This window comes from Rhinoderma darwinii, chromosome 5 (genome assembly GCF_050947455.1).
Source record: "Rhinoderma darwinii isolate aRhiDar2 chromosome 5, aRhiDar2.hap1, whole genome shotgun sequence".
Taxonomy (NCBI): domain Eukaryota; kingdom Metazoa; phylum Chordata; class Amphibia; order Anura; family Rhinodermatidae; genus Rhinoderma; species Rhinoderma darwinii.
Genome location: NC_134691.1, coordinates 298,019,697 through 298,043,782, shown reverse-complemented (window position 1 = coordinate 298,043,782; position 24,086 = coordinate 298,019,697). Strand labels below are relative to the sequence as shown.

At 44.8% G+C, this 24,086-nt stretch overlaps 1 protein-coding gene across 1 annotated transcript in view; it reads right to left on the bottom strand.

Moving 5' to 3' along the window:
- The window catches only part of LOC142651998 (cryptochrome DASH), a 33,906-nt gene extending 13,028 nt beyond the window's left edge, over positions 1–20,878 (bottom strand). The window contains exons 1-9 of the mRNA XM_075827334.1: positions 20,757–20,878; positions 14,121–14,293; positions 13,934–14,027; positions 8,883–9,013; positions 7,049–7,197; positions 3,584–3,672; positions 2,004–2,077; positions 1,794–1,883; positions 647–726 (exon numbers count right to left, since the gene is read on the bottom strand). Coding sequence (XP_075683449.1) covers positions 647–726; positions 1,794–1,883; positions 2,004–2,077; positions 3,584–3,672; positions 7,049–7,197; positions 8,883–9,013; positions 13,934–14,027; positions 14,121–14,293; positions 20,757–20,822 — 946 coding nt within the window. The 5' untranslated portion in view covers positions 20,823–20,878. The remainder of the gene's footprint in view (positions 1–646; positions 727–1,793; positions 1,884–2,003; positions 2,078–3,583; positions 3,673–7,048; positions 7,198–8,882; positions 9,014–13,933; positions 14,028–14,120; positions 14,294–20,756) is intronic.
- Positions 20,879–24,086: the final 3,208 nt, after the last annotated feature.

Genomic DNA, 24,086 nt, shown 5'->3' with positions numbered 1-24,086 from the left:
GAATGTAAAATCTACGCCAGTCATGAGCTGGTGTAGATTGGCGTAAATTATGATATATTTGTTGGGCTGTCCCCTTACACTAGGCTCCACAAACTTGTTAAAAAAAAGTGCTGTGAGCAGCAAAAACAGAAAAAGTCTCGCAATTATTACAGCAAATTGCGATTTTTTTTTTTACTCCATAAAACTGGAACAGAAAAGTTAATCAATTCCCCCCGACGCCCCTGCAATGCTGAATTTCCAGTTTGTTCACTTTTACCCAAAATTCAAAATACCTTTTCTACCCTTGGGTCCTGTTTGATTGGGATGTGAAGCAGAAAACCGCTGCTATGCAAGCGAATCCTTTCAACAAGTGGAAGCAGACGACGATGTATGCCTCCTGCTCAGTTTATTTTTTGTTGTTGGATCGCAAAACATTTTTAAAATTCGGGTTTTGGGCAACTAGACTAAAACACAACTTCAATAAGTGAGAAGTTACAGATGTGCTTAATTTCTATAATGTTGAAAGCTCTAAGGTGCTTTTTTTGTTTCCCCATTATTTTTCAGGAATTAGGATTTCAAGACACAGAAATTTAAATACCAGTATGTTACACATGGCAAATGTGGTTAAAACAAGGTCAGAAATACAGCCTTTCTCAGACCACCATACCTCTCAGAAAGAATATCCTTCTTCCATACTTCAAAGCCAAAAAACGGAAGTAATCTCTCCATAAAAGCTCAAAAATTACCCTAAAAACACAAATAAAATCAGCTGTGTAACCGTTAACATTTTTTTTAGTGTAAAACATTTGCACATTTTTTTGAATGGGATTGGATCCAAAAACTTCAAAAATGAAGTTTTAATTTATGCTGTCTTTAGAAGCGCCGTTTTTTATTTTTTTGTTCTTTAAGGCCTCATGTACACGACCGTAGCCATGTGCACAGTCCGTGATTACAGCATTGACGGGCCGTGCAGTGTCATCCGTGGGCTGTACGCAATCACAGACCGTGCACACACAAGATGTGCATTGACTTCAAGGAGCCCGGACCGCAATTGTGGTTCGTAAAATGACATGTCCCCATTTTTTTGCGCTCCGGGAAATGCACAGTCGTGGGCATTGGCCCATAGGAGAGAATGTGTTCTATACTATCCGCAATGGCGGATACAATGCGACTGCATATGCACTGTCGTGTGCATGAGGCCTAATGATTAATGCAGTAACCCGAAAAATCAGTCTATATTACCTATTTCATGGTCATCATCTTTACAGTATATAATGTATGCTATTAAATACACACACGTGTAGCTCAGCGAATAATGTTTTGTAAAGTGCTGCCAGATGTGTAGTTTCATCTCTCAACATAGGTCTGCGCAGAACAGGCTCTAAAAGCAGAGCGGTCAATAGCACTGCGGTCCCACTCATACTTAGCTTCTCACATTATAAACATTATCTGTAACAGAGTCCAGTATAGAATAAGTAGCTCTTACAAAAGGCTAGTGCTTATCTTTTCAGAGAAAGATAGGGAGTCTTTAAAAGAACACCAAACATAGAAAGTACCCCAAAAAATTTATCTTAGTGATTCCTCCCTTAATACTCTCTTCTCCTTTATCTTTTTTTTGTCTCCTATTGAAATTAAAACCGAGAAATATATAAAGAATTCTTCTATATGTGTTACAGGAGATCATCTATTTTCCCCCTCCTTCTCACGGTCCTGTATCTGGCTGTACGACAACTGCCTGCAGTAGGAGCCTCCCCCGCTGCCCTGTCTGCAGAAGAACACAAATATCGTTAATGCCAACTCTCTTGGACACTTACCAGTATGTACTTTGATTTGCAGTTCGTTCGCTCTCATATTTCCGGATCTGCTCGAATATATATCTGGGGGAGATACAGCCCAGCGCAAGCCTAAAATACAAGAGTCTAATGAATAATTAAAGAGATTACGTACTTTGCAGAGATTTTAATACCTGGGCTGCTAACCCTCATATGACATGTTTCAACATGCACTGTTGGTTTGAACCGTACCATGGGGCAAATTTTGTTGAATAATCGATTCCTATAAGTCCATTACGAGTATCTTTATAGGAGGCAACAAGATTCTGAAGGAAACAAAACGTACAATAGAATAATGATTCCAATAATACTGGGTAAAAAGAAAGAGCAGCAATGAAAATGCCACCGAAGTGCTTCTTTAAGTCCCACCCCTTCACTAAGCCACGCCCATCAGCAGTTCACCAACCAAAAATGGAACAGATCAGCAGGAAATGAAACCACTCTACAGGATTTTTTCAAGACTTTGTTTCCCAAAACATGCAGAAAAAATCATGCAGACTGGCAAACAGTGGGTGAAAATATACCTCCGGTTTACTTATATTATTCTTTTCTAGGTTTAGTGTTCTTTAAAAAGCCTGCCAAGACTCCTTGCCACTTCTCTATTCACACTTTTTAGAGGCATTTTTGGCCTGACCTGAAGACATGGGAAAGGTTGCTAGAAACAGTGCTGCCTGACAATTACTGAAGAGACTGGTTGTTAGGTAGTGTATCTCTAGTAACCATACTGTCAGACAGGATTCAGCCGTTTAGCTCAAAACTCAAGTGCACAAAACAAAAAAGGCAAAAACGCCTTGACAAAAGTTAAACTCTCATCGTCAACCTTAATAAAAAAAATAATAAAGAAGGTATGTTTAGCAAAAAAGATTTGTTGGGCTCCTAATAATTATGTATAGTAATTTAGATTACAATAAGAGACTTCTGGCGTCATACAGTCGGCTAGGCTACATGAGCGCCCGCTCTCTCAGCTGCACTTTAAAATTAGAGCGAGAGAACTGAATGCCATGTAACAAAAAAAACTAAATGGCTTTCCACATGTATTTTGCTGAACTGATACATCAAAAATATAGGAGGTTGTAGCACGACCACAGACTTAATTTAGTAAGTTTGTTAATATCTGAACTTAAAACATATTTCCAGGCAAAACGGATTGACACTTGGATGCAGTAAGCATGTGCAAAAACCAGCATCAGGGGCTATTTACATTAAAAAAAACGCTATTACATTTTACTGTCACGATCTTCATCTGGGATTACCATTTCATTTGGCAGACTAGTCGGCCAGGCCCTCCACCTGACTACAAGCAAACTTTCCCTCATCGATTTCTATGTCAGGAAGGTCAATGACAACACCTGAAGGGTGGGCAAAATGGAAGCTACAAATACAAAAAAGTGCAGATTGCAAATATACTTCTGTAGTTGCCAGTAGCAAGTGTTTCTTACCATAGAGTCAAGGTGGAGTGAGTATTTGTTATATCAATGCTTTACCCCTCTACCCTTCCCAGATGATAGAGTGCACCCAAAATCATCATCACCTATACAAGATAGGTGATAAATATCTGGTAAGTTGGGGTCTGACCACTGCCCCCCCATGATCCTAAGAACGGGGAACCCGAGTGCCCTATGTCAATCAAGCGCATGCTCAGCCATCGCTCCATTCACTTTCTATGGGGCTGCCGGAGATCGGCAAGCACTATCTCCGGCAGATCAAAGTGAATAGAAAGTGAACCAGTTGTGATAAAAAATAACGGTTACTTTTGTGATTAAATAACTTACCGTTTCCCAGAAGTAATGCTGCAGTCTCTGTAAGGCTTGACACTCACCACCACTGCATGGAAACGCAGTTCTTGGGTCTGTTAAAGGATCTGTAAATCATTAGGGACAATAAATCAATATATTTATAAATAACCTTTAAACCAAACCAAGTTGTCTTTTATAAAAAGAACCTACTAAAAATATTCACAGGTTTGTAGAAGAAAGTTTAAAGGTGTTCATAGGCTACGGAAAGGTCAAAGGCCCCTCGATATTGGTTATAGTGATGGTTAATTTTTAAGAGACAACACTTGTACAAAACCCCTTTAAGAGCCTTAGGGTATGTGCACATGATAACTGAATTTACGTCTGAAATTACGGAGCTATTTTCAGGAGAAAACAGCTCCTGAATTTCAGACGTAATTGCTCGTACTCGCGTTTTGCAAGACGTCAATTACGGATGTAATTTGGAGCTGTTCTTCATTAGATTCAATGAAAAACGGCTCCAATTACGTCCCAAGAAGTGTCCTGCACTTCTTTGATGAGGCTGCGCCGTCTTTTGACAGCGACGCGTAAAATTACAGGTCGTCGGCACAGTACATCGACAAACCCATTGAAATGAATGGGCAGATGTTTGCCGACGTATTGGAGCCGTGTTTTCAGGCGTAATTCGAGGTGTAAACCGCCTCCATTACGCCTGAAAATAGGTCGTGTGAACCCAGCCTTACACTGAGTTTTTTGCAGGCAGAAAAAATCAGCCTCAGAATTCCTTGCCTGCACGTATTTTTTTTCTGTTTTTCACCCGCTGCCCTTGAAGCTAATGCAAGGACCAAAAAAAACGCTGTGAAAAACACTCAGAAAAAAGGGCCCGAAAAGACATGATGCTTTTTTTTTTCTTCTGCGAGCAGCCAAAGGTCGCCTGGGAAAAAAAAAGACTCTGCCTCCCATTAAAGTCAACGGGGGATGATTTTGGCGCCGATTCCGGCGCGGTTTCTGCATCAAAATCAGCTCCAAAAAAACTCAGTGTGAACTGACCCTTAGACACTGTCCTGTGTTACATTTAATCAGACCCTGAGCCACTTCATAATCCCAACAGGAGGCAATCAGAACATGGAGACGGGAATGTGGGAGTGAGAGACGGCCCTAGGGAGGGACGAGGTGAAAGCTGCAAAAAGTGCTAGACGTTGGGACGAGTGATCCACAATGTTCTGCTTTATTTGGTAAGAACTGAAACATTTTAAACGCATAAATTATTTAAAGTGTACCTATAGCTTCCCTGATCAAAAATAAAAACACCCTGCAGATAACAGCATTTTATTGACCTCACTTTTGTCCTTATAATTCGAACTTTGCTTCACACATCATCGAATTGGGCGGGCGCTTCCACGTTATGAAGCGTAGTAGTGAAATAGTGTATGGCGCACAGTTCCCTTATGACCCATGTTTCCCGCGTCATTCCTATTGATATAGTAAAACTGCTCAAACAAAGAGGATACGAGTGGTCTCTCTCTCAACTTTTCTATGTTGAAGACTAGAGATGAGCGAACCGGGACAACCGAACCCGGTTTCGGTCCGAACATGGTGAAAAGTTCGGATCGCAGCGAATCCGAACTTCACCGGGTTCGGCCGAACACGTTTTGACTGAACCCGGCTTATGAGTCACTGATTTTCCGGTACGCGACGTCAGGAAATAGTCACTGTCCAGGGTGCTGAAAGAGTTAAGTGATCGGCAGTAACTGTTTCAGCACCCTGGACGGTGACTTCCGATCACAATATACATCAACGTGTAAAAAAAAATAGAAGTTCCTACTTACCGATAACTCCCTGCTTCTTCCTCCAGTCCGACCTCCCGGGATGACGATTCAGTCCAAGTGACCGCTACAGCCAATCACAGGCCAATCATAGGCTGCAGCCAATCACAGGCAAATCCCAGGCTGCAGCGGTCACATGGACTGCCGCGTCATCCAGGGAGGTCGGGCTGGATGCCGAAAGAGGGACGCGTCACCAAGGCAGCGGTGACGCGTCCCTCTCTTGACATCCAGCCCGACATCCCTGGATGACGCGACAGTCCATGTGACCGCTGCAGCATGTGATTGGCCTGTGATTGGCTGCAGCGGTCACATTGGCTGAAACGTCATCCAGGGATGTCGGACCGGATGTCGAGAGGAACGCGTCACCAAGGCAACGGCCGGGAGGCCGGACTGGAGGAAGAAGCAGGAAGTTCTCGGTAAGTACGAACGTCTTTTTTTTTTTTTTTTTACAGGTTGCTCTATATTGTGATCGGAATTCACTGTCCAGGGTGCTGAAAGAGTTACTGCCGATCACTTAACTCTTTCAGCACCCTGGACAGTGACTATTTACTGACGTCGCCTAGCAACTCTGCCGTAATGCCGGGTGCATACATGTAGCTACCAGTCATAACGGGAGCTCCATACACGATTTTTATGGGCTTTCTTGAATTACAGGTTCGGTCCGAATCAAACTTTTTCAAGAAATTCGGCGAACCAGCCGAACCGAACTTATCATAAGTTCGCTCATCTCTATTGAAGACAAACAAACTCAACTCTGGATGATGACGTCGGTACATCTGAGGCATGAGCCTCACCTCTGCCTTCTGGAGCACGCCTCTGACCCTGCTATACTAGGAAACCGTATGTAGATTTCATTAGCTGCATATGGTCACCAGAAGGCAACAAATGGCTTCTATGTACTTGGATAAAGCGAAAGATGGACGAAATAATGAGGATTATCGACTAAGTGGCTCACCAAATGAGAATTAAACCAATTACAAATATTAATCTTTTCATCTGCGCTGTTGAAATATTGAAAAAAAAACAAAACACAACTAGGGAGGTACGGCTTTAAGATGTGGCCTCCATGACTAACAGACCTGGCAGCTTCTCCAAGACTTGGTCCCATTGGATTGTCTATCAGAACTTTCCAGAATATCGGACCACCATGGCCAGCTGAAATTTCAGACGTTTTTGAATTGTATTCTGGATCATATACCTATGTGTTCCCCCCTCCTCCATTCCCCCCCTTTTCCTTTCTCTCTCCTGTCCTTACCCCTCCTCAGTCCCTAATGTCGCATATATGATTTTGTAAATTGTTTGATGCAATATCTTGGGCCTATGTGCCCTTGTCCCTTCCCCCCCCCGTTTTTCTTTTTTGTTCCCTTGCTTGATATGTTCCCTGTTTGAAAAAGCAAATAAAGAAAGAATTTACAAAAAAAAAAATAAGGATGTGGCCTCCATGATGGGCAGAATCGAAGGCACCAGCCAATCCATGTCTACAGGCTCCTAAGACGGAAATCCAGTGCTGCCAAATTTGCTTTGAATTGCGATTGACTAAACACTGAGTACAAATGCCCCTGTAACTTTTACTCGATAATATGCGTTGTATATGTCATATGTAGATACTTTATAATAGATCGTCTATATTTCAGTCTCAGCGATCCTGTACAAAATGGGAGATAGCGAATGCTACAACCTTGTTGCCCGAGATCTTCTGCTGTTGGGACAGAACCCTCTTCCAAACCTGCTGGCAGAGACTTCAGCTTCTCTGGCATATGCCCTGATGGCCGTACTTTGCATTGCGCCTCTACAGCCTTCCTGAACTGGGTATAGACATCAGGTAAACTGCATGAGGAATAGTAAAAGAAGAAGATAAAACAGATATAATGATTACACATGAATCATGTTGTGTCCATACAGGCTGCTCTAGACCGCTTATGCTGGATACATGTTTCTTAGGCTCGGTTTACATTAGCGCCATGGCTTCAGGTTATAATGAGGCCACCGCAGCTATGCTGGTTTTCAGGGAATACAGACTAATCCGGTATTTGTGACAGCAAGAATAGAGCTGCAGACTATGCCATTCTTGCTATCAAAAATACTAAAAACCCTGCATGACTGGCAATAGCAGTGTGAACAGAGCCTTATAGACAGGACATCAATAAACAAACAGTGGCCCCTCACCCACCCATGGTCTCGGAGTTCAGAACTCAGGGGATGAAAGTGTTTATGAGAAGGCAGGAGGTGGTCTAGTACTTGGACGGTGTAGCAATATTTTTTTTAAACAAGGGCCCTTTCCGCATACTACACATAAAAGAAACAAAAAGAGAAATGGTGTGTGACACTCCACAATGATAAAAATCCAGGTTGTTGTAAATCTATGAAAAAAAAAAGGAACATCTTATTTAAAGAGGCTCTGTCACCAGATTCTCTAATCCCTATCTCCTATTGCATGTGATCGGCGCTGCAATGTAGATAACAGTAACGTTTTTTGTTTTTTTTAAAACGTTCATTTTTGGCCAAGTTATGAGCTATTTTATATATATATATGCAAATGAGGTTTTAAATGGACAACGGGGCGTGTTTTTTTCGTATGTCCAACTGGGCGTGTATTGTGTTTTTAACAACTGGGCGTGTTTACTTGTTTTACTAACTGGGCGTTGTGAATAGAAGTATATGATGCTGACGAATCAGTGACCAATCAGCATCATGCACTCCTCTCCATTCATTTACACAGCAGCATCACGTTCTTATTAGAACGATGTGCAGCCACATACACAAGTGTCCTGATAATGAATACACATGACCTCCAGCCTGGACGTCATGTGTATTCAGAATCCTGACACTTCTCAATCTTTTCTGTGAGATTCCAGCAAGCCACGCGTAATCTCGCGAGATTACGAGGTAAACGAGATTTCGTAAACACGCCCAGTTAAAAACACAATACACGCCCAGTTAAAAACACAATACACGCCCAGTTGGACATATGAAAAAAAACACGCCCAGTTGTCCATTTCAAAGCTCATTTGCATATACATAAAATTGCTCATAACTTGGCCAAAAATGAACGTTTTAAAAAAAACTAAAACGTTACTGTTATCTACATTGCAGCGCCGATCACATGCAATAGGAGATAGGAGTTAGAGAATCTGGTGACAGAGCCTCTTTAAATATAAAACTGGGCTTACAAGATGTTCATTACTCCAGTGCGTACACGGAACAGGGCGAGATGATCAACTTATGTTTTTCTTTGCATATACCCATAAAAGAAAGCTTATAAAAGCAGTTTACAGCCCCATGTTATAGCAATGCTGACATTTCCCTCTCTCATGTTAGAACTAAGCCACAAAAGCAGGAACACATGAATATTTACTCACCGTTTGCCTAGATCACTGGCTCACAATTAAGCAATAGGAAGTTTAATTTTATTAGACACATGGATATGAGAAAATGGTATTTATGCAAAACTCATTACAAATGACAGACCAAATGGGTCCATTTCATTACAGTTGTGTTGCTGAAAGTGTTACCCGGAGATATGTCGGAAGGGTAGATCATCTCGATGATACAACGTGGACCCCCAGATTGTATGGAACGTGACTCCATGCTGGGTGCAGACTTGTTTCACTGAATTCTCAACATCCAGCTCTTCCTTAGTTGCCTGAAAATAAACTTCATAGGTAATTTCATGGCTGGAAAAACTCCAACTAAACAAATCTATAAAACTAAAGCATAGAAAGTCTATTGGTTGCTCCAGAACAAGGTATGAAATTATTGAATACGAAGCCATAAAATTAAAGGGTTTATCCAAGACCATTAACCCCTTCACAACACAGCCATTTTTCAGATATTAATTTTTCTCCCCACATTCCAAAAGCCATAACTTTTTAATTTTTCTGCCTATATAGTCCTATGAGGGGATGATTTTTTCGGGACGAGTTGTAGTTTTTCATGGCACCATTTATTGTACCATATAATGTACTGGGAAACAAGAAATTATTTGTGGGGTAGAAAATGAAAAAAAAAAACAAAACAGCGATTCCGTTGCGCTTAGTTTTTACGGAATTCACCATGCAATTAAAAACGACATGTTAACTTTATTCTACGGGTCAATACGGTTACGGCAGTGCCAAATTTATATAGTTTTTTCTATATTTTACTACTTTTGCAAAGAAAAAACGAACTGTGAAAAATACAATTTATATTGTGTCGCCAAATTCTGAGAACGATAACTTTTTATATTTTTCTGTTGATTAAGTGACATGAGGGCATATTTTTGCGGGATAAGTTGTAGTTTTTAATGGTACCAATTTGGGGTACATGCAAGGTTTTGATCACTTTTTATTCAATTTTTTGTCGGAGATGAGGTAACCAAAAACAGCGATTCTGGCATTTTTTTTTTTTTACAGTGTACGCCATGCGTGTTAAATAATTATATATTGTAATAGTTCAGACTTTTACGAATGCGGCAATACCAATTATGTTTATTTATTTTTTTACAATGCTTTAGGGGGAAATGGGGGTTTTCTGAACTTTAATTTAAAAAAAAATTTTTGAACATGGAAAAAAAACACACAAAAAAACGATTTAACCCTTTAATGACCAGGCCTGAAAAGGTCTTAGGGTATGTTCACACGAGGGCGTCCGTAACGGATGAAATTACGGGGATGTTTCAGCCTGAAAACATCCCCGTATTTCAGCCGTAACGGCATGTGCAGGCACTTGAACGCCGCGTCCATTACGGACGTAATTGGCGCTGCTATTCATTGGAGTCAATGAATAACGGCTCCAATTACGGCCAAAGAAGTGACAGGTCACTTCTTTGACGCGGGCGTCTATTTACGCGCCGTCATTTGACAGCGGCGCTTAAATTACGCCTCGTGTGAACAGACAAACGTCTGCCCATTGCTTTCAATGGGCAGATGTTTGTCAGCGCTATTGAGGCGCTATTTTCGGACGTAATTCGGGGCAAAAACGCCCGAATTACGTCCGTAATTAGTGCGTGTGAACATACCCTTAATGAACAGATACATTTTTCAGTTTTTACCTCTCTGCATTTCAGCAGCCATAACTTTTTTAGTTTTTCATTGACGTGGCTGCATGAGGCCTTGTTTTATGCGGGAGAAAATGTATTTTTTTTACTAGTTTGGAGGTAGAAAAATAATTCTTTTTATGGTGTGAATATAGGAAAAACCGATTCCCAGCATCGTTTTTATGGTTTCATTTTTATCCCGTTCATGTTTCACGCTAAATAACCCGTTAGATTAATTCTTCAGGTTATTACGGTCGTTTAGATACTATGTGTAGGTTGTTTTTTTTTATTTTGTGTAGGGGCAATAAAATATTTTATGCAAAATAATGACTTTTTTTTAAATCCCATTAAGGAATAACTTTATTTATAACTTTATTTTTTCCTTGTAATGCATTAGCATACTCCTGTATGCTAATACATATTACTGTGTCACTATAACACAGGCTGCTGTTAGGGCACACTATGTGCTGCCCCAACAGCAGGCAAACTGAAAAGACAGCCCTGGGGTCCTTTCTAGGTCTCCTGGGCTGACTGCAGAGGGATTCCCTACTTTTTGATCACGTCACCGGGTTTCCAGTGATGCAATCGGAAAAGGGAGTTCCCTTTGATCGTGCCGCGGTCACGGACCACAGCGATCAAAGGGTTGAACAGCTCGGGTCCGAATGTTTTCCAACCCCAGCTGTGTTCAGGGGGCTGCTCTAAGATCAGGAGCTGTTAGTTACAGCTCCTGCTTAGAGGACAAGCGCTCAAAGGAGCGCTCATCAGCCTCTTCTACAGAGACGCCAAAAGACGTTGCTGTGAACTAAGCACATGCACCGCCTGCCGTCAAAAGACGGTGGGCGGTCGTTAAGAGGTTAAAAAAGCTCTATCACCAATTTAATACTTCCCTATCTCCTACCTAATCTAATAAACGCTTTGTTGTAGGTAACTACTGTTTTTTTAGTTTCACCAAGTGGGCGTTGTAAAGAAAAGTGTATGACGCTAATCAATCAGCGTCATACACTTCTCTTCATTCCAGCCCAGCTTTATTCACAGTACAGTCACCGGATCGACAGGAGAATGACCAGACATTGCCTCCAGCCGTGGCTAGGACTGCTGCATCGTCCCGACACGTCTGGAGGCGATGTCTGGTCATTTTCCCGTCGCTCCGGTGAAGGAACACTTGGGAGTAAGTGACAGCAAAGTGTGATCTCGTGAGATCACGCTGTGTTGTGAATAAAGCTGGGCATGAATGAACAGAAGTGTATGACGCTGATTGGTCAGCGTCATACACTTTTCTTTACAATGCCCACTTGGTGAAATAAAATAAAAAACCGCCGAGTTGGGCATTTAGAAAAAATTAGCATAAATCTAAAAATTAATCAGAACTTTGTCAATAATAAACGTTTTTTTAAAAAATAAAACAAAAACTGTAGTTATCTACAACAAAGCGTTTATTAGATTAGGTAAGAGATAGAGGTATTAAACTGGTGACTTAGCCCGTGAGCCTGCTCCTTATTTCCCCTACCCGGCTATGACGTAGGTATACATCATACTAGGGATGCACGATGAATCGAAACTTCTATACGGTTTCGAGGCTGTGCACCCTCAAACGGTTCGATACCGTTATTTCATGTATTTCGAAATTGTAACACATGAATGTATGAGAGCGGGGCTACGGCTGTGTAATACAGCTATTCCCCCGCTCCGGAGTCCTGACAATTGTGCGCGTGCGGTCAACATAATGTGATGTGGCCGGCGCTGCACTAATGAGCGGTGGCACTGAAGACAGAACATGGCGGGCACACTACAAAACAGCCCCATGTTCTGTATTTAGTGCCTGAACCGCCGCTCATTAGTGCAGCGCCGACCGCATTACCTCATGCTGACCGCGCACGCACTTATTGTCAGGAGCGTGGCAATGGCTGTATTACACAGCCACAGCCCCGCTCTAACGGCGAAGATAAGAGAAACCTCTCATCTCGGCCGCTATTCCCCTGAACGCTGCGATCAAAGCTGACCACAGCATTCAACGGGAAAATGAGAAAGGGGGATGCCCCTTGGATCGCGTCACAAGGAATCCCTGTGACGCGATTGAGGGACTAACCATATATGGGCAGACAGCCTAGGGTCCATTGAAGAACCCCAGGGTTGTCTTACTATATTTCCTGTTAGGGCATACTTAGGTATGTCCTAATAACTGCCTTTGTACTATCCGTACACAGGCTAATGTACTGGCATATATATATATATATATATATATATATATGCCAGTACATCAAAGTTTAAAAATAAAGTAAAAACATAAAGTAATGTTAAATTTAAAAAAATACACATACACCTTTTTTACAATAAACATTACAATAAGTCTCAATACATAAAATATACATATTCGGTGTTGGCACTGTCGTAATAACCTGCAGAACAATTTTACGTCGGGAAGGGGTTAAAAAGCAGTACCACGGTAGGGGATGGTATAAAGTAATAATGAATTATATACTCACCCAGGGGGGGACATACCATAGGTACAACCAGTGCAGCTGTACAGGGGCCCAGTAGGTAGGGGGTCCACTGCCACCTTAAAAGCAGCTTTGTACTGTCTATTGGATTGCATGTATGGACTGATCTATTTACAATGGCTCAGAATTATGGATGAGTTGTTAGAGAGACACGACGACGGGGTATACTTTGATGAGCTAATAGAGAGTAAGGGGCCCACATATTTTTCTGGCACGGGGGCCCTCTGCTGTCTATGTCCGCTACTGTACTCACCCCCTGTAGTGCCCCTTGCTCCAGTGATGAGGGCCCCGTTCTCTGCCGCTCTAGTCCTAGAAAACTTCTGCAGCAGTCTTATGCCATTCATTGGCACTTCCAGGACTGAAGCGACAGAGATAGGGGACGCAGTGCTGGAGCGGGGTGCACTTCAGGGGGTGAGTATATGTTAGATTATTACTTTAAATCATCCCCTGCACTGCTGCTGATTTTTAAAGGCCCCGGATAACCCATTTAAAAAAAAAAAATGCAGGCTTGAGTGTGGTTTCCATCTTGATAAACATTTCTAAGTGTCTAGGAATATTATGTGTTTCACGTAAGCAAGGTTAATAAAGAAATACGTTAAGTTAGGGCTCGTGCATATAGCCATAGCACGGACTTGTGATTTACGTGTCTGTAATACGGCGTCCATGAATTGCTATGGGATTATACTGTACCTGTGATTTCATATGGAGGAGCCAGGAAAATATTTTTTACAGATTCAAAAGAAAACGGCAGCATTCTCCATCACCATATTACGGAGGTATTCTCCCCTAGAAGCACTGCAAGTGACAAGTATAGCCAGGATCACACAATCGCGATTATAGGGCGATGTATTGACTTTGTTTGAGGAGCACGAATCACTCCTCAACCAGGTTGTGTGGACCTGTCTCTATAAGATTATCCGCAATCACCGCTCAGCACGATGACCATTGGCTCTATAAGAACCACAGATTTGTTTGACTTTCTGTTTTTTTGGTTTAATTGAAACATTGAATAAATCCTTTCATAAGAAAGCACTCAACATACTGAACGTACCTCTTCTTGTAGAGCCACTGCTGAAACTGGACCGATCTGCTTGATGAGATCCTCTATAATGTTTTCAGGTTGACCTCTTCTCAGCAGGAGATTACTGAGGATATGATAGAAAAAGGGTGATAATGGTGGTAGTAGTACATATTGTATGTTCCAGTTTATAAACTGAAGTTCTACAGCAAAGTCTTACCTTCCTTTCTTCTTGAGTGTGTTTCTTAAGTCCTGCACGCTTTCCAACAGGAACTTCAGGCGATGGGGTCCTGTCTTAGGAAAATTGTAGAAATGTGTCCCCAAATAGTGTCTTGGATCAAAGCAGTAGAGTGGGACGATATGATCTGCATTCCTCTGAGCCCACAGTAACACCTACAACATAGAGGAAATAATTGTACCCGATCCTACAAAGAGATTTCAAATAAAGCAAATGTATTTTCTAGAGAGTTTTCCACCTAAGCAAGTGAAGGCATATTCCTAGGATATACCATTAATTGTTCATCGCTGGGAATCCAAACACTGGGATCCCCGCCGATCACAAGGACAAAGCTGCAAAGAACTGAAACACAGCCGCATTTAAAGAAGGACTCCAAGCAAAACAGTTACCCCGTTGTTATGTTTTATGCAGGGTATAAGGGGGAGGTGCATGACACATGAACTCAAAGAACACCAAAGACAAAAAATCCCTGTGCCATGCACCACCCCCTCAGGCCCTGTACGTGGCGTACAACAATATCAGTTTTGCCTGGAGCGTCCCTTTAAAGGGGATAGGTGATAAATGTATGATCACTTGGGGCACCATCACTGGGATCCCCAGAGATTGCTAAAACGGGGGTCCCAACCCTGGTTCTTCGTGATTGCACGATCGCAGTGAGGAGGACTTTAAAAGGAGTGTTGGTTGCGCATGTGCGCTGCTGCTCTATTCAATGTGTATGGGGCAGACGGAGGCAGCTAAATTCAGCGCTCAGCTATTTCCGTCAGTCCCATAGGCTTTGACTGGAGCGGATCCTAGTGATGGAGCCCCCAGCGGTCATACATTTATCACCTATCCTATGGATAGGTGATAAATTACCATTGTGGGAATTGCTCTTAAGTAAACGGGGCTAAGACTGTGTTCACATCAGCGTTGACTTTCCGTTGAGGGGTTCCGCCTGAGGTTTCCATCGGGTTAACCCCTCAATGGAAAGGCAAACGGAAACCTTAGCTTCCGTTTGCATCACCATTGATGTCAATGGTGACGGAAACGTTGCTAATGGTCTCCGTTTGTCACTGTTCTGACAGGTTTCCGTTGCTTTTGACAGAATCAATAGCGCAGTCGACTGCCCTGCTCTACTATTCACTGTGTAACGCTGGCCGCTTACAGCTCAGCGCAGACAGGCGCAATGACGTCACTGCCTCGAGCCTGTCTGAGCTGGACTTCTGCCATATACCAGCGTTTCAAGCATCCTATTGGTTCACGGACTTCTCAATGTCCGCCCTATTTACTTTCTGTTTACCCTCAATGCCCACATACCACAGCAAGCGGACAGTGCCCGCCCCAATGGTATATACAGGGATGATGGGGTTTATATACAGGGATGATGGCAAGCTGGTATATACAGGGATGATGGGGGTCGCTGTATATCAGGGGTCTCAAGCACGCGGCCCGCGGGCCGCATGCGGCCCCTGGGGCTGTCATCTGCGGCCCGCGGGACACAGAGCCGCTAGTATCGGCTCTGCTCCGAGACTCTGGAATTCACTGACATCGCTGTCCACATATGAACAGCGATGTCTGGGGCTTCCCCAGAGCCACAGTCCCGAGCAGAGAGCTGGTGTCGGCTCTGCTCCGGGACTCTGTGGAATTCCCTGACATCGCTGTCCACATATGAACAGCGATGTCTGGGGCTTCCCCAGAGCCAGAGTCCCGAGCAGAGCACTGGTGTCGGCTCTGCTCCGGGACTCTGTGGAATTCCCTGACATCGCTGTCCACATATGAACAGCGATGTCTGGGGCTTCCCCAGAGCCGGAGTCCCGGGCAGAGCGCTAGTACAGGCTCTGCTCCGGGACTCTGTGGAATTCCCTGACATCGCTGCCCATATATGGACAGTGTGTCAGGGTCTTGCCCAGAGCGGAGCAGAGCGTTGGTGTCGGCTCTGCTCCTGGACGCTGCGGAATTCCCTGACATATCTGCCCATATATGGACACTGTGTCAGGGTCTTCCCCAGAGCGGAGTCCCGGGCAGAGCGCTATTATCGGCTCTGCTCTGGGACTCTGGGGAAGCCTCTGACATCGCTGTCCATACATCGACAATGATGTCAGGGGCTTCCACAGAGCAGGAGTCCCAGTGATGTCAGGAGCACAGCTGGAGTCCCAGGAAGAGCCTACTAGCGCTCTGCCTGGGACTCCAGCTCTGGGGTTGCCCCTGACATCTCTGTCCATATATGGACAGTGATGTCAGGAGCAGAGCTGGAATCCCAGGCAGAGTGCCAGAAGCGGCTCTGCTCCGGGACTCCAGCTCTGGGCAAGCCCCTGACATCACTGGGGCAGCCTCTACAGAGGGCACTGGGGCAGCCTCTACAGAGGGCACTGGGGCAGCCTCTACAGAGGGCACTGGGGCAGCCTCTACAGAGGGCACTGTGGCATTTTCTACAAATGGGTGTGTGGCAGTATCTGAAGAGGACACTGGCATTATCTAGGGGTGTGTTGAATTATCTACAGAGGGCACTGTGGCCTTATCTACAGAGGGCACTGTGGCCTTATCTACAGAGGGCACTGTGGCCTTATCTACAGAGGGCACTGTGGCCTTATCTACAGAGGGCACTGTGGCCTTATCTACAGAGGGCACTGTGGCCTTATCTAGGGGTGTGTTGCATTATCCACAGAGGGCACTGCGGCAGCATCCACAGAGGGCACTGCGGCAGCATCCACAGAGGGCACTGCGGCAGCATCCACAGAGGGCACTGCGGCAGCATCCACAGAGGGCACTGCGGCAGCATCCAAAGAGGGCACTGCGGCAGCATCCAAAGAGGGCACTGCGGCAGCATCCAAAGAGGGCACTGCGGCAGCATCCACAGAGGGCACTGCGGCACTATCTAAAAAGGGGCTGCCCAATCTTGACATGTGTGCTAACTGAGCCGCCGGACTGCATTTAGCGACACTTAAACTGGAAAGCTGGATTGTTGAAATAAGCACGTGGAGAAATATGGACAGTGATGTCAGGAGCAGAGCTGGAATCCCAGGCAGAGTGCCAGAAGCGGCTCTGCTCCGGGACTCCAGCTCTGGGCAAGCCCCTGACATCACTGGGGCAGCCTCTACAGAGGGCACTGGGGCAGCCTCTACAGAGGGCACTGTGGCAGCCTCTACAGAGGGCACTGTGGCAGCCTCTACAGAGGGCACTGCGGCAGCATCCACAGAGGGCACTGCGGCAGCTAAACCTAGCGCTATTATTATAGTTACATAGTTAGTACGGCTGAAAAAAGACACATGTCCATCAAGTTCAACCAAGGGAAGGGAAAAGGGAAGGAAAAATTTCTACACATAGGAGCTAATATTTTTTTGTTCTAGGAAATTATCTAAGGCCTCATTCACACGGCAGGGTTTCCCGTCCGGGTGCCGGCCGTTCATAAATCGGCCGGCACCCGGCTGCATTAGGAATGATAGACCCCTAATGGGGCTATTCACACGACCGATTTTTTGACGGCCGGAAAATCCGGCCGTCAAAAAATAGGACATGCTCTATCTTTGCCCGGGCACCCGGCCGCCCGGCTCCCATAGAAGTCTATGGGGCCGGGTATTACACGGCCATCACCGGAATGTGTTCCGAGTGATGGCCGGGTTTCCCGTGGCTTGCGCTCTATCTCCTCCTCCTCACAGCGCAGAGTGCATGTGAGGAGGAGGAGTTGATGCCATTCTGACGAATGGCATCGCTGCACACTGTGTTGCAGGGCCGGGGTGTACAGCAGGTGGAGGGAGCGCTGCGCTGGCTCCCTTCCCCTGCTTGTTAAAAGCACCCTGGCTCGGCGACACCTTAGATGGCGCCGCTAGTAGCAGCAGCTGCTGCGGCTGCTACTACTGCAGCGACGCCACTATAGCAGAGCGGGGAGGTATCTCCCCGCTCTGCTATGTGCTAGCCGCACTTTAGCTCCTTGAAGGAGCGGAATCCCCGTGTGTTCGGGGATTCCGCTCCTGGACAGAGCGCTTGATGTCTCTGTCCATATCTGGGCAGTGACATCAGGGGAAACTCCTGAAGCGGAATCCCCGAACACATGGGGATTCCCCTTCAGGAGCTGCCGCTGATGTCACTGTCCGGATCTGCCCGGCCCGGCACGGATGCATAACTTTATGCAAACCGGCCGGGCAGAATGGCTGATTTTACTGGCCGGCACTCGGGCTCGGACCCGACCCGGTCGTGTGAATCCCGCCTAACCCTTTTTTATAGTAATAGTAATAGTATAGTAATAGTAATGTAGTATTATTATTCTAGTAATATAGTGTTATAGTAGTTCAAATAACTAATTGATTAACAATAATTTTGTATTGTATCAAATTTGAAAGTAATGCGGCCCGTCAACTTCCCATTTTTTCTATATGCGGCCCACTTACCCGGCCGAGTTTCAGACCCCTGCTGTATATTATCCCCATCATCCCTGTGTATAGCAGCCTGTACATAACCCTCATCATTACTGTATATAACCCCATCATCCCTGTATACAGGGATGATGGGAGTTATATGCCGGGATAATAGCTGTCTAGTACAGGAGTCTCAAGCACGCGGCCCGCGGGACACAGAGCCGCTAGTACAGACTCTGCTCCGGGACTCTGGAATTCCCTGACATCGCCGTCCACATATGAAGAGCGATGTCTGGGGCTTCCCCCGAGCCGGAGTCTCGTGCAGAGCGCTAGTATCGGCTCTGCTCCGGGACTCTGTTGAATTCCCTGACATCGGTGTCCATGTTTGGACACACGATGTCTGGGGCTTCCCCAAAGCCTGAGTCCCAGGCAGAGCGCTAGTATAGGCTCTGCTCCGGGACTCTGTGGAATCGTCTGACATTGCTGTCCACATATGGACAGCGATGTCTGGGGCTTCCCCAGAGCTGGAGTCCCGGGCAGAGCGCTAGTATAGGCTGTGCTCTGGGACAGCCTCTGACATCGCTGTCCATACATCAACAGTAATGTCAGGGGTTTCCCAGAGCAGAAGTCCCAGTGATGTCAGGAGCACAGCTGGAGTCCCAGGAGGAGCCTACTCTTCAGCTCTGGGGTTGCCCCTGACATCCATGTCCATATATGGACAGTGATGTCAGGAGCAGAGCTGGAATCCCAGGCAGAGTGCTAGAAGCGGCTCTGCTCCGGGATTCCAGCTCTGGGCAAGCCCCTGACACCACATATATGGACACTGATGTTAATGGCTTCCCCAGAGTTCCAGCGCAGAGCCTATACTAGTGCTCTGCTCCGGGACTCCGGCTCTGGGTATGCCCGATATCACATTCCGGTCCAAGAGGATCCCCTGACGTCACTATGTATGGACAGTGACGTCAGGGGCTCCAACAGTAGAGGAACCCCCAGCCAAAGCGTCGGCAACGCTCTGGCTGGGGATTCCACTCCTAGAGGGAGCCCCAAAGGAGCTATCTACTTGGGGTGTGTGTGGCATTATCAGCAGAGGGCACTGTGGCAGCATCTACAGAGGGCAGTGTGGCACTATCTAAAAAGGGGCTGCCAAATCTTGACATGTGTGTCTGCCAAACGCTTCTAACTGAGCCGCCTGACTGCATTTAGCGACACAAACTGGAAAACTGGATTGTTGAAATAAGCACGTGGAGAAATATCTCAAATTGTAAACCTAGCGGTATTATTATAGTAATATAGTGTTATAGTAGATCAAATAACTAAGTGATTAACAATAATTTTGTATTGTATCAAATTTGAAAGTAATGCGGCCCGTCAACTTCCCATTTTTTCTATATGTGGCCCACTTACCAGGCCAAGTTTGAGACCCCTAGTCTAGTATGTACAGGGATGATGGGGGTTATACACAGAGCCCCCATCATCCCCATATATACCAGCCCGCCATTATCCCTGTATATAATCCCCATCATCCGTGTGTATATATATATATATATATATATATATATATATATATATATATATATAGGGGCGGGCACTGTCCGCTCGCTGTGGCGCATGGGCATTGAGGCTAAACAAGAAGTAAATGGGGTGGGCATTGAGGACACCTTGGAACAATAGGATGCCTGAAACGCTGATATGTGGCAGAAGTCCAGCGGATTCAGAAAATATGCGCCGAAGGAGCACAGGGATTTATTTATTTTGTGGTCCGGACAGAAGCCAAAGAGACACTTTTGTTCTTGTCTGACACGGGTTCCCTATGGAAACGTTCAGCTAACACGCTGAACGTAAACCAAAAAACGTGACCAAGGCCAGTGATGTGTCGCACCCTACACCGTCAGTACAAACTGACACTCAGCGCTGTGCCAGTATTAGTATATTACATAATGAAATCACCTTTTTATTATACAAATGATTCAACTTTATTTGTAGAACACTGAAAAGCCCTTTATAATGGTGTACAGTATAAGCTGAGACAAGTTCAGCTCTGCTACATCTGTATGTATAATACACAGACGTACACGTGTAGTAAAACCCCGCCCCAGTGTTATACAACCGCAGCCTGCACCAATAGCCGGTCCTGTGTGAGCAGCCGCACCAGTATACCGTAGTTGTGTAACCAGTGCTTGTGTAACTGCACATGCGCACAATAGAGCCATGTACACGACACTTCCAGTGACTACTATATAGACGCCTGTAGCCGGAGAAGTTGTGCGACATACGGTCACAGCCCTACCTCATTGTCGTGATATCGCAGGTCGTTCCTCAGCAGGCAGATTATTATCCTGCCCGGAGCCGCCATGGTCACGATTTCTCCTCCTCACTCAGATTACCAAACCAAAAATATCACTCACTAATGACCCGCCCACTGTGGTGACGTATAACCCCGCCCACTTCCACAGTCTGCTGCAGTTCACACGATAGCCGCTAGGGGCTGATTTACCATGAATGTCTGAAATATAATTTATTACCGATGTGAGACGTGGACCTCTGTGTACAGTGTAATAACTGCCATTGTGTCTTTGTGGCCGATATTCCTTCTACTTGAATAGCAGAGTATACAATTTTGTCTATTTTAGTGCTGTCTTTTCGCCATTTTGTTGCGTTTTCCCCCACCACGCGTGTAAAATACAACTAGTATTAAATAGTAACGTTTATATGACGTCAGGGCAATATCTTCCTATTATAGAGGGGTCCCCTTTCATGACTCCCCGCAGAGGGAAGGACTACTCGAGACTGCTTCCCGTTCTTTAGGAGTAAGCGCTAGACCTGGACTGGGACTAAACAGCAGCGCTGCCGCGCAGACCCCACCAGTCCACATACAATGTTGCCCCTGCAAATTTAGCTTTATTTGGTCACGTTTCTCGCCACTCCCTCTTATAGGGCTGGGCAATTAATCGTAAAAAAAAATGAACTCAGTGAAGGTAACCGAGGTCATCTTGCGCATTTTGTTTTATTCCAGTTTCAACTGTATCTGTGTACACAGTATAGGCCATAAATGTCTGATAGATACGGGTCCCACACCTATCTCTAGAACGTTGCCCCTAAGCCAACCTTCTGTCGCTGAGCTTCGGCTACTGACTGATGAGGTGGTCATTCCAAAGACAGTTGAACGCGTTTTGCTACACTGTTTCCGGAACCATTCACTTCCCATAGAAGTGAATGGGAGTTATGGAAACTGCGTTGCACAGCAAGCTACGCTGTCTCCGTAGCTTCCGAGTTCCAAAAACAGCGTAGCTTGGCGTGATACACTGTTTACAATCCATCAATAGCGCTACAAAAAGTCTAGGTGCAGCCCTGGCCTAAAAGTCAGTCCCATGAATTTCCTGATTGCCAGAATATTGAGCTTCCTGCCTGTAGTCTAGTTCCTTTCCACCTCTCTACATACTGTTGCTGCTCATTTGTGCACCAAACTTGGATTGTTTCCTGACCACATCTCTGCCTCATTCTGCAACCTGTTGCCACTTATCTGTGTACTGAACCTGCACTGTTAGGGCATGTTCAGACATGGCAGAATTTTTCCCTCTGCAAATGTTGCTGGAAATTAGCAGCAATTACGCAACGAATCTGCAGCGTCATTTGCATATTTGACAGGTAATTCAGACGTTGCGGATATCACAGCAGACTTGCCGCGTTAAAATTCCGTTGCTTCTCCGCAACAGAATGTGCATGCTGCTGAGTGAAAATTTGAAAAAAACAGCTGCTGCAGATTTCCTTTGTGGACCAGTAGGCCTCATTCATATATGGACAGTGACATCAGGGCTTCCCTCTACAGGGAATAGTATGCAATAGTGAGTGCGTATGTATTAGCTGTTCTCCATTTTAATGATGTCACAATAGTTTGTCTGTGTATTTCGAGGTTGCGCTTTTTTGTAATGATGTCACATTAGTGTGTGCATTTACAGGCTGCATTCTGTTGTGCTGACGTCATAACAGTCTGACTGTGTGTATGTGTGCATGAATATATTTGTGTGTCTATCTATTATCCATATTTTTTATTTTCATTCATCTCCTGTATGCGGTTATATACCTGACAACACCCATATCTGTTGAATCTGTGCAAACAGTTGGGTTTGTTCTGTTGAAGAATATATATGGGTTCTCATCGTTTTGGTGATAAGTTTTATAAGAACTTATGTTCATTATACCGTATCCAAACCTGCAGGACAAGTTCAATTATGCCTGCTCAAAAAGATGAACCAGAAATATGACGAATACTGGACTACATTGGCTGAATTGTGTTCTCAATCAATAGATACAAGTGCAATTCATTCTGAATAGGCATATGTGTTTTTTAAGTTTGACTATTATGATTGATTTTGCCATAATGTTCTGATAATTGTCTAATTGTTGCATAAACACAATTAAGGTAAAGTCGCCTGGAAACGGCAAGGTAAGGTCCCCCGGAGCAGCATTGACACGGCCGCAATGCGGCTGACAAGAGCGGTTGTCAAAGTGCTCGTTAATGGCCACATGTTGTTGCGGTAAAAACAGCTGTTTATTAGTGAATACACCCTTTACAGTGACACGATTTTGTAGGTAAACCTGCAGCAACATGCAGCCATTAAAGGGGTTATCCAGTTATAAGAAATTGATGGCCAATCCTCAGGATAGGCTATTAATATCTGATCCTTAGGGTTCCCATTGCCGGCAACCCCCAATGATCAGCTGTCTTGAGGGGTCCACGGCACTCATGCGAGCGCTTCTTCTCCTTCATTCCTGTCACTGCCGACACACTTTTAGTGGCGGTTCACAGTATTACAGCTTTCTCGTATTCACTTGAATGGGAGAAGAATGTAATAATCTGAACCGCCGCTACAAGTGTGTTGTCGATTTACAGTGCGAGCAGGTAAGGAATTTAACAACCTTGCGGAACAGGTTGCTGGCGTGACTGTTGGCTGCATTGGGCCTTACCCATAAGGCAGTGTTGAACGGACCTATAGCTATGTTCATGCGCAGTGAAATTTAATGCTATATAAATAGCCGGAAAGCTGCCACAAAATCCACATGTAAGACTCCTTTGTCTTGTCACCTTTTGTATTGGAATCAGAGAAATCTGTGGCAAATTCAGGAGAAATCCAGGACATATAGGGCATGCTATGGACTTGAAAATCCACAGAATTCCCTCAAATTTGTGAGCAAATTTCTCTGTAGAGTGTGAATGTTTTGTAAATTCTCAATCATATACATTGTACTTGACTATTTAATGGATGCAGCACTGGGGTCTTGGTTTTGAGTCCCATCAAGGACAACATCTGTATTGAGTGTGTATGTTCTCCATGGGTTTATTGTTTTCTCCCTTACTGTAAAAACATACTGAAAAGGTAATTGCGTCCTATGAAATTGGCCCTATTGTGCGTGTGTCTGAGATAGGGAAATTAAATTGTGAGCCCCATTTGAGGCAGAAACTGATGTGAGTGATGACAATCTCTGTACGGCACTGCAAAATAGGTTGGTGCTATATAACCAGTGGGAAAAAAAATAAAATTAAACATGTACTTAAAGAGACTCTGTCACCACATTATAAGTGCCCTGTCTCCTACATAAGGAGATGGGCGCTATAATG